At 45.9% G+C, this 10,456-nt stretch overlaps 1 protein-coding gene across 1 annotated transcript; it reads left to right on the top strand.

The window, feature by feature from the left end:
• The first annotated feature begins 1,692 nt into the window (after positions 1 to 1,692).
• On the top strand, positions 1,693 to 6,689 carry bambia (BMP and activin membrane-bound inhibitor (Xenopus laevis) homolog a). Its single transcript, XM_062521498.1, has 3 exons — positions 1,693 to 2,172; positions 3,945 to 4,226; positions 5,448 to 6,689. The coding sequence occupies exons 1-3, from the start codon at positions 2,097 to 2,099 to the stop codon at positions 5,957 to 5,959; spliced, it is 870 nt and encodes a 289-aa protein (XP_062377482.1). The 5' UTR covers positions 1,693 to 2,096; the 3' UTR covers positions 5,960 to 6,689.
• The last annotated feature ends 3,767 nt before the right edge of the window (positions 6,690 to 10,456 follow it).

The following is a 10,456-nucleotide window of genomic DNA, read 5'->3' on the forward strand; positions in this document are numbered from 1 at the left end:
ACGGACAATTAGGCCTGCGCGTCTCCCTGTCTCTCCCTTCCCCTCTTTCCCATCTTCACACCTGGTCATCAAAGACCGTCTCCTTGCGCGCCTTAGGCAATCGGGCCAGGCTGTGGGAAAAAGGCTGACTGACAAAATATGTGCAATTCAGCTTTTATTTAGTAGCCTTATGTGCTAAGGTTAGGACTAGCGCTTGACAGCGTTATGGGTAATTAGATCATGTCAGCTTTTTGGATGAACGACCGGACACGTAGCCGACTATACTGAGTTGACAAACGGGGCAATGTTTTTTGTTTCTAATGAATGTGTAGATTCCAATGTTTAGCTGTCATATTTATGGTCCAGCAATGATGGTATTGTAAAAAAAAACAAACATTTTATGTAGCCTAGGCGACATTTATTTCTGTTTGTAGCCTACAATTTATGTTGGTGTCTTAGAAATCACGAGTGCTAAGTAGACAGTTAGTTGTCACAATGGCAAAAATGATAGGCATAGTGTATGTTTTAAGAAAGTTTACCAAAAGTTAGCCCATCGAAACTGTGGCGTCAGCCTTATTTTGATAGCATGATACATCTCACAGTATAACATAATTGGCCTAATGGATTCAATTTTCTGTGCGTCTCTGTATTTGTTTAGGCTACATTTCTGCTTTTGTAGCCAACAATGTTAAACAAACGCAGCATCTGGAAAAAAAGGAAATTATGGCTTAGGCTACTTTTCATTCTGAAGGAACATTAATTCTGACAACAGAATGTAGGCTGCTGTTAATTTATCAGACTCTTTTAATAACCTTGGAAACATGCCTATCATACACAGTCTGGCGATAAACTGGCCACAAACATGATTAAGCTGTCCATAACTCATTTCATCTTTTTGTTGTTGTTGTTGTTGTTCATCTAACCTTTTTTTTCACTCGCATTGTATTTGTTAACCTATGGGTGTTTTACCCAGACCACCTTCAAACAGTGATCTAAATGAGTGGTCAGCTCAGGCAGATTCGGGCTGGTCTGAGATATCGATCGGAGGGAGAGCTTGTGTATTTTGCATGGGATTGTTTAGGGGTAATTGAGTGTCGCTGTCTGTCTCGGGCGGCTCGCTGGCGCCATGCGCCCTTTTGGATTGCTAATTTCTCTAACCGCCTGACCGCCCCGCCTACGACATCTATCCAGACTCGACAGACACTCTCGACCTCTCCCATCAAGAGCAGCCCGAGGAAGAGTTCGCAGGGTGATACAAAGTGACTTAATTCCTCTTGATTGGCAGCAGAGATGTAAGCCAATGCTATTCACGAGCAAGAATTTGGAACATAATGAAAAATGGAAAGAAATAAACAAAATGTTCTCTACAAGAATTGACATTCATAATTGTATCCAAAATGATCAAACAAATCTGCAATGGTATTTAAACGTTCTGTCACAATAAAACAGTATTAAAGATTTCACTGAACGTTATCACATAGACTACATATTTTGACATACACTTAATTTTTACCTGGTACACAGTAGGCTAAGCGTAACGCTTGGACTAGATCTGTCTCCCTCAATAGGACGACAGATGAATTGTTTGACCGCCGGGTGAACCAATACCAATGAAAATCGCCCCCTGTATGTAAATGAACCTAGTTCCAGCCCAATGAGTGAGCACTGAAGGCGGGGAAACGCCGGGCTCTGGAGTAGAGCCCTCATATTTCTTAGTCCAGGGTAGAGGTTGTTGTTTCGGTCACTGTTGCGAACGGGATGCGACGACGTGCCGCAGTAATTGGACTAGTTTTCCACCGTGGAACAAACTCGATGTGTTGGAATTGAGGGGCACCATCCAGAAAAGTTTGTGTTTACTCGCAAGGAATATCACTGAGACTTTTTCTGTTAGTGCAGGGTTGCTTCCAACTTGGCTACCATTTCGATGTCTTCTCACAGAAACAAGACTTCAGTCGCCACCGGTGCCTTTTCGAAGTAGCCTACTTCGGGGGATTTTTTCCGTGTTTAGTCCAAGAATGCATCATTAGGACACATGTAACTGAGCGTCCAGTCTCAGCACTGTATATGGACTGACTACTGGATTAAACGGAATTGGACTAGTCAGAAATAAGGCGTAAATGGATCGTCATTCCAGTTACATTTCGATCTGGTTTCAATTGGAACTATGTGCTATGGCTGTTCTCCTCACCAAAGGTAAACTTTGCTCTTGGTCGATACCCCCAAGCTACAAAGAGTTAGGCTATCAAAACAAAGGAAGTTAGTAGTGGAAAGTTTGTGCTTTATCTAGGAGATGTGTCCGCTTTATTCAAAGCTGTCTTCAAACGCTTAAACGTGCGGTTACGTCTTAGGGACTTTTACGACCCAAATATGTAAGCACAAACCAATATTAAACGGGTAAAATAGTAACAGAACAGCACATGTGATGTTATATGTTTTCTAGAAAACATTAAGTGACGCGTAATGATACAGACCCATCGCTTCAAAGCAGAAACGTGAAGGCTACTCAGTTAAAAGCCTCAGCCGTAGGCCTATGCCTTCACATTAGGTCTTGACAACCCTTTGTTTTAAACAGTGATCATTTGGTATTAGGCGAAACAGCCTAAAAACGTTTGGGTATCACGGACATCTATTAATTTGTTTGTATCGTTAACTTTTTTTTTTTAATTTCTCCGATTGGACTGAGAATGGCTGTAATACCGCACAGGCTTGTTATAAAAACAAACAAACAAACAAACAAAACAAATTGCACAGTCCACTACAACAACCAAAAGAAGCCTGACTTAAACCTTGTACATAGAAATAACCACCCAACTTTTATACTGGTAACTGTGCTCGTTTACGTAGGCTACTCTTTTTTTAATAGTTTTTTTGTTTTGCTTTCTTTGATATGGGAAATGTGTTATTTTCCACACCCTTGCATGCGGCATGATTTGGTCTTGGAACAATAGTCTGAAGTGTACATTAGCTCACATCTTCGCGTATAGCCTATGTATCTAACAGAGCTGTGGATGTGAACGCGTGTCTCGCGCCTTGGTGTTTCCTTGTCAAAGGATTTCACTAATGAGATGACCCGTAACTCGAGCTGCGCAAAGTTCATAAGTAGCGTATAACCGCACACAGAAGCCCGTGTTTGTTTTTGTTTATGTACGTGTGCTTTTGTTTTTGGTGTAGGGTTTCACGACGACACTCTATTAGTGTCATTACAACTTATAAATATTTGTATGACTGACAGTGTCAGTCGATAAAACATGGTACGCAGAGTATTCATGTAGTCGTAAAGGGTGCAGGGAAGTTACAAAAGAAAACGTTGTCTGTGTGAAACTCAGTGTTTGACAGCAACGAAAGTAATCAAGCATGCATAGTTTCATTTCGAGCAAATATTTCTATTAAGCCGTTTCTCCTCTTTGTATGACTGACCTAACCACAAGTGAGATGGCGTGTAGGCTGGGAAAGGAATCCCGGGCCGCTCTCTTGTCCGTTTACGAGTTTCCACTGAGGTTAAAAGAAGTTTACTTTGGCAAACAAGCCACCAATTATAAGCAGCAAAGTTCTGAACGAAGCCAACGTTGTCTAGCACGTAATATTCCTCAAATCAGTGGCACCAACAGCATCTTGTTTTACATTGGCATAGCTCTTTTTACGCAACGCTTGAAGCGCACAACCTCCACATACAGTCTAGATTCGTCGTGGTGCCAAAGTACTGACAGATTGATGACAAATGTTATAGTTATTTATATTGTATAGCCGCAAACCATGTCGAACTGCCTTTGCCCCAGTGTTTAGCTTACAAAATCCGCCATCTTCTGCATGGAGTAGCACGACTTATTTCATGGAATTGGATTAGGCGTCCATAGCGTTTTTAAGCAGCGTCCAAACGTCTTTGATGAAGAACGTCTTCTTGGGATGTAACTGCTTGATGTCACTCTAGTTTTCTTCTTGTACTTATACAATCTATCTTTTTGCAGGAGAGATCAGGTGTTACTGTGATGCTCCACACTGCGTTGCCACCGGTTACATGTGCAAGTCAGAGCTCGGCGCATGTTTCACGCGGGTCCTTGACCCACTGAGCGCGAACTCTCCCCTCACGCATGGATGCGTGGACTCATTCACGAACCCTGTGGACATTTGCCTCGCGAAAAGCTTGGATGTATTGCCCGGAGGCTCCCCCATGCTGGAGTGCTGTCATGAGGACATGTGCAATTACAGAGGACTGCACGATCTCGGACAACCCCGCGGTGATCCTACAGGTGAGCTTTAAGCAGACCTTTAACTGGGTTCTTGACTTGTTGATGTGGCAGTCGAAACGTGTAATGTCAGATTGACCCCTGTCTGGGAATGGTTTATTCATGTGAGGGAACTTTGCCAGATAAACCTCACAGCCATGCAGCCGTGTGTCATGTTGTCCTTTTGAAGAATTGACTTTACTCTGGCACAGTTGTTATTTGATGTTTGCTAGAGTTTAGTTACTACTGAGTATGCATTTGTGTCAAGGATACAGACTACACTTAGGCCTAGTGTAAACTAAAGATCACATGCCTCCTATTCTTGCATGTTCACCCTGTAATTTCTCCAGCTGTGCTGGAATGTGCCTTTTAGTTTCTACTGACAGCAGAAATTTGGACCTGTATATCTGTAAAAGACTATCCACCATCCCACACACACACACACACACACACACACACACACACACACAGTGGTGAAGGTAGCCACATGATGTATAAACATCGTGGCCCACCGTGGTGTCCCCATTTTTTAATAAACTAGTTGTTAGTAGTTCCTGTGAGGGGGCTTTTATCCGTATGTCAGTCTGAATGTCAAGGTGCTTTCCGGCTCCCAGTTTCCTGTGTGTGCTCATTATTGATGTTATTTACATTCTCATGTGTACATCAAGCAAACACTTAAGCAAGGAGGGCCTACACATAAACCTGTGTTCCTCACACATGTTCACTTGTGTAATATCCTCTTAAATATTTATGTTTGGCACACTAGCTTACATGTGCTCCTTTTTGAGAGGGTTGAGGCAGCCCTGTTTGCACTAACAGGCAGTCGTGAGCTAGGCCATGTTTCCCTCTGACTGGATCAGAATGTAAGGAGCCCTCTCCCTCTGCATTTATCTTGGATCAGACATGTTATTAAAGACTTCCACATTTGTTTGCGTCAGGCATGTCCTAGTGCTTCCTCGGATTGTTTTTCTTGAAACTCCATCTCTGGCTTTGGCGTGCCTCCCTTGCCGTCGCTCTTTTTTCTCTCCCTCTCGCTCAACTGGCAACCGCAGTTTGCTAAGAACAACCAACTTGTGCTGAGATTAGATCCCAAGGCCTTTTCTTTCCTCTTCCTCCACTTTCTTTCTTTTGGTATTTCTTTCTTTTTGTACAAATGACAAACATATTCACATTATTCAGTCATAAATTGTGAGTTACTGCGTAAGTGTTAGTGAATTAAGAACATTTTTCCTCCCTCGCTTTCAGATCACGGACGATCGCAGACAGACAACGGGCCCAACAGGCACCTGGTGACGCGGGTGACGGAGCTGTCGTCGGGCAAGGAGGTGTGGTTCCGGGCGGCGGTGATCGCGGTGCCCATCGCCGGGGGCCTGATCCTGGTGCTGCTGATCATGCTGGCGCTGCGCATGCTGCGGAGCGAGAACCGCCGGCTCCAGGCCCAGCGGCAGCAGATGCTCTCGCGGCTGCACTACAGCTTCCACGGCCACCAGGCCAAGAAGGGCCTGCCCGCCGCCGCGCTGGCCAAGCTGGACCTGGAGTGCATGGTGCCCCTGGGCGCCGGCGCCGAGAGCTGCTGCCTGGCCTGCGACAAGCTCCGGCAGGCCGAGCTGGCCGGGGTCACGTCCGGCGGAGGTGGAGGTGGAGGTGGAGGAGGAGTAGGCGGAGGAGGAGGAGGTGGTGTCGGTGGAGGAGAACGCATCCTGTCGCTGGTGCACTGGGGAGTCTACAGCGGACACGGGAAGCTGGAGTTTGTATGACACGGACGTCACGGACGACTCGCGCTTCCGACCGGCGTCAGTGGAAGAGTCTGAACTCTTTTTCATAGCAAAAAACATTTCCCCCCCCCTTGTTCTCTGCGTAGGACAGAAGGACTGCACCGAGAGACGTGCTGACAAAAGGATTTTGCTGGTTCAGAAAAAGAAATGTTATTTTTGAAACCCTTCCTCCTCTTCTATTGTCCACGGACTGTTTTCCTCCCCTCCACAGGGAGACCGGCGGAAAAGTAGAGAGGGAACAAGAGAGAAAAAGAACAGAAACATGGACCCATGCCTTGTGGTTTATATCTAAGGAGCACTTTACTTGAATCTGAGTGGTTTGCAACTGAGGGGCCTTCTGCGTGTGTGTGTGTGTGTGTGTGTGTGTGTGTGTGTGTGTGTGTTTGTGTGTGTGCATGCGTGGCGTGGCGTGCACAAGCACACACACGTGTGGATGGTGCATGGCCCCTCTGGGCTACCACTCTATCCTGTGGATCCAGGAGGACTTTTGATCCATCGTATTTTGCACATTTGTATAAGAGAATGCTATCTGAATGACTGAGTGAATGAATGGAAGAGTGAGTGAATGATACATAGGGTGTTTTGCTTTAAAAGAAGCCAATTAGAAGAATTTCACACTGACACCAGGGTACAGACATTGTTTGTCTTTTTTTTGCTTTTCAAGGAGTCAAAATATTCTATTAAATAAAGAATCCAGTGTTGTACACTTAAATTTCCTTGTGTGTACCTTGTATTATTAACAGTTGGAATGGCAGCTGGAATGGTATACATAGCATGTCTGTTTAATTTATATGTTGTGGATGTAAGTTTGTCTAAGTGTGTGTGTGTGTGTGTGCTTGTGGTCTGCTTTGCTAAAGTCTAGCCAGCGCCCTCTTTTAGGGTAACTTTTGTAAGACTTTTCAACTCTGTGATTTGGGAAGTTCAAATAGTCAAATCTTGTGCACTGGGAGTGGAATCAATAGGTATAGTGGCTGAAATACAGTGGAACTTAGAAGCAGTAAAGGATCTATGAGTTCTGCAGCTTCTCTCCAAAGAAAACTTCTCGAGTGCTCCACTTAGCTTTCCTAAAGGACATGTCTTTGAGCTTTTGTTTTATTAGTTTTGCAGTTACTTTTAACACACTGACCATATCATGGATAAGACTGGCTTTTTGGGAGTCACTTCACTTCAATTATCCCAAACATATTTTTCTAAGAGTCTACTCTTTATCGCAGGCAGGCATGTCACTTCATTCTCTGTGTAGATCCATTCTAAAGTTCCGTTGTTGAACTTTCTGTGTGTGTCGTGTTAGGCATATCAGTCTTTCCCCATGTGTATGTTTAAGGGCATGCACATAGGAAGTGCTAGACGTCTTGGGCGTTGTTCAACAGCCAGGGCTTAGCCCTCACCCCTCTCTGCCATTTCCCCCGCAGTTTCTCTGACATTCTTGAATTACTTCCAAAGGTCAGATATTAGGCTTCACAAAGAAGCAGTCAGTCTTTCTTTCACTCACTCGCTCCACATCTCTCTCCCCCCTCTCTCTCTCACTCTTTTAATAATGTAGAATTATAGATCCCTTTTATTGTTGCCATCTCTCTCTATTTCACTCTCTTTCCCTCCCTCTCTCCTCTCTTTTCACCCGGTACAGCAGGGCGATCGAGGGCTTAAAACTGGAAGTAGTTCTGGTATTTATATTATAATGCGGCTAATGCCAGTAATCTCTTCCTCTCTGTTGGCCATTGGCATGCTGGCAGGGGGCCTGCTTATATTCTGTATGCATGCCAGCCAGCAAGGCGGGCATCGTGCCATTCTACCCTATGCAATGCCAACCCATTGGGAGATTTCAGCCACAGCACTAGCTACATACATAAACTCAGGGATCATTATGCCACCTTCAATGCTTATTTTGGGGGCAGAAAAGTTGGTTGAGTGTGTGAGTGTGAGTGTGTGAGTATAGAATCACAACATGCCCTAGAGTGTTTGAAGTGATGACTCAGGATTTAATGGTCACTGTGAATGTTGTGAGAGCCAAAGAATGACCCCATAGTAATTCCCCCTGAATTGTAACTCAGCTCTTGCTTCTCAGAAGTCGCATGAAAAACAGCTTTTAACTGCCCGCTTCTCACCCAAACCCAGTGCTCTGCTCACCATGCAGCTGTGCTGTGTTGCTTTGTGCTTAGGCAGTAGGAGAGGCCCCCCTCGCGTCTGCTGGCTCATCAGGAAGATGCCATTAGCTGCAGTGGCACTTAGCGGCGGCGGCGGCATTAGCGCAGGCCTCCTCCCTCAGGACTATTAGCGCCACGCTAACAACAACAACAGCCTGAGAGGCTGCTTCCCCCGACAGCTGGGCCCTCTCCCATCACCTGCTGCTGCGTGGCTAGACGAGGGCTGAATGGGCCGGGACAGCAAGCGGCGTCTCTCTCTTTTTTTCCACAGTGTCTGTAGGTCTGGGCATGTAGGGTGGGAGGGGAGGGGGGGGTGTTCTCAACGTTTTTCACGGTCTGTCTATGCGTGTCTGTTTCATTTTATCCCGTGTCCACTGTCCCCACTGCCCATAGGCTCCAGTCCTCCTGTTCTATTAGTGGCCTAGACTCTCTCCCTCTCCCTCTCTCTCTCCCTCACTCATTCTTTTTCTCCCTAATCTCTCTTCCCCCCCCCCCTTCTCTTTATCCATGTTGGGCGTGTGTGTGTGTGTGTGTGTTTTAGGGTGGGGGTATATGTGGGTGGGTGGTTTGTGTTGGCTGTCTGCATTCACATGCTAATGTAACACAGTGGGCTATGGCTGCCTACAAAAGCTCAATTTGTTTACAAGTGACTTCAAACTGCGCCCTTTTTCAACTGCAAGTCAGGGATAGCCTCTCTCTCCGTCTTTCTCTCTCTCTATCTCTCTCTCTCTCTCTCTCTCTCTCTTTCTCGCTCTCTCTCTCTCTCTCCCTGCTCTCACAACTTTCATATAAATAATTCTAATCTGTAAATGATGTATCCAAACCTTTTTGGCAGGTGGTAACAGAGGTGATTTAAAGCAGAAGAAGCTAATGGTGTTTCTCCCCTGTGTTGCACAGTGTTTAAACTCACGTTGACTGATGTGTTAAACGTGTGTTAAACAATGCATAAAGCGTGTGCGCACACACACACACACACACACACACACACAACACACACACTTGTAGCACGCACACATGGGAGTGTTTAACACCTGCACTGTGTAATTCATATACACCTCTCCTGACTTCACACCTCCACCCCCCCATCCTCCACCCCCCGCCCTGACACATTCTTCTCATAACCACACACATTTCTTTCCCTCTTCTGTTTAATACTGCTCCCTGTGTCTTTTCCTTCCCAGCACTATCTGTCAGTGGCTAGCAGAAATCTCAGCAGCTGCCTTACTGCTCTCTGGGCGCCTCCCTCAAGGAAATAGCTTCACTGAGCTATCAATATGACAAAAAATGTGTACACACACACACACACACACACACACACACACTCCATTCACAATATCCATCACCCCAACAGCTATTTAACGAGGCTTGGCTGAGGCCAGATGTAAGGTAGTTCACACTGGCTAACTGTAACTCACATTAAAGCTTCGTTCTCCTGAATAAGTGAATCTTCCACTGAGATAATTCTCACTGGACACACGTTTGCCGAATGTGGCCTGATTTACCCTCTGCTATCTGCCGACTGTTTACCCAGCCAACATCAGGAGAGGAGGGGAAAAAAAGCTAAACAACGCATAGACCAAGAGTGTGGCCTGTGATGTGTGTCCAACATCCTAACAAATCCCGAGCCCCATCCCTGGGGGAATTATTTACTCTATTTACCAGCAAAATAAACAGACTCCGCCTGCCCTGTCCAGCAGACGCACACACTGCACAAAACTAAAGCTCTGATATTTACAGAATCGGGACGGAGGACGACATTTTGACTGCGCCGTCGCCATGGGTACACAAGTGTCGCCCTCCCTGTGAATGTGGGTTTAAATCAGGGCAGGAGTAAATATTTGGGCACGGGGGAGCGGACGGCGACACACTGCCCCCGCCTCACCGCCACCCTTCTGAGCCGGCCGACTGGGCTGACCGTCCTGGTCACCTCTTCCCACATCTAAACATTTATGCCGCCGCTGCGATAACATTTAGATATAAATCTGCCCGATCAGAGCCCAAATAACAACAGGAATGTTTGGCCAGATAGATGGAAGTGGGGGATGCAGTCTGGATGTCCCTGTTGGTAAATAAACAAGCCATGTGTTTGCTTAAGGAGAGAGTCCTCTCGAATAGACGGATAGGGAGGGAGACTCAATGGTGCTGTTATACTGAAGATTGAAGTACTAACTTGAAACACTCTCACGGGTCTTCTTGCATGGGAAAGAGACAGCATAAACCAAGGAGATGAAGGGAATGAGAGGGGCTGTGTGTGGGGGGGTATCAAGGCGTCCAGGCAGGTCAGTGAGTGCACGTCTATAAGTGGGGGTGGTGGTGGGGAAGTGCGCTCATTTGA

Source organism: Sardina pilchardus, chromosome 19, assembly GCF_963854185.1.
Source record: "Sardina pilchardus chromosome 19, fSarPil1.1, whole genome shotgun sequence".
NCBI classification, from domain to species: domain Eukaryota; kingdom Metazoa; phylum Chordata; class Actinopteri; order Clupeiformes; family Clupeidae; genus Sardina; species Sardina pilchardus.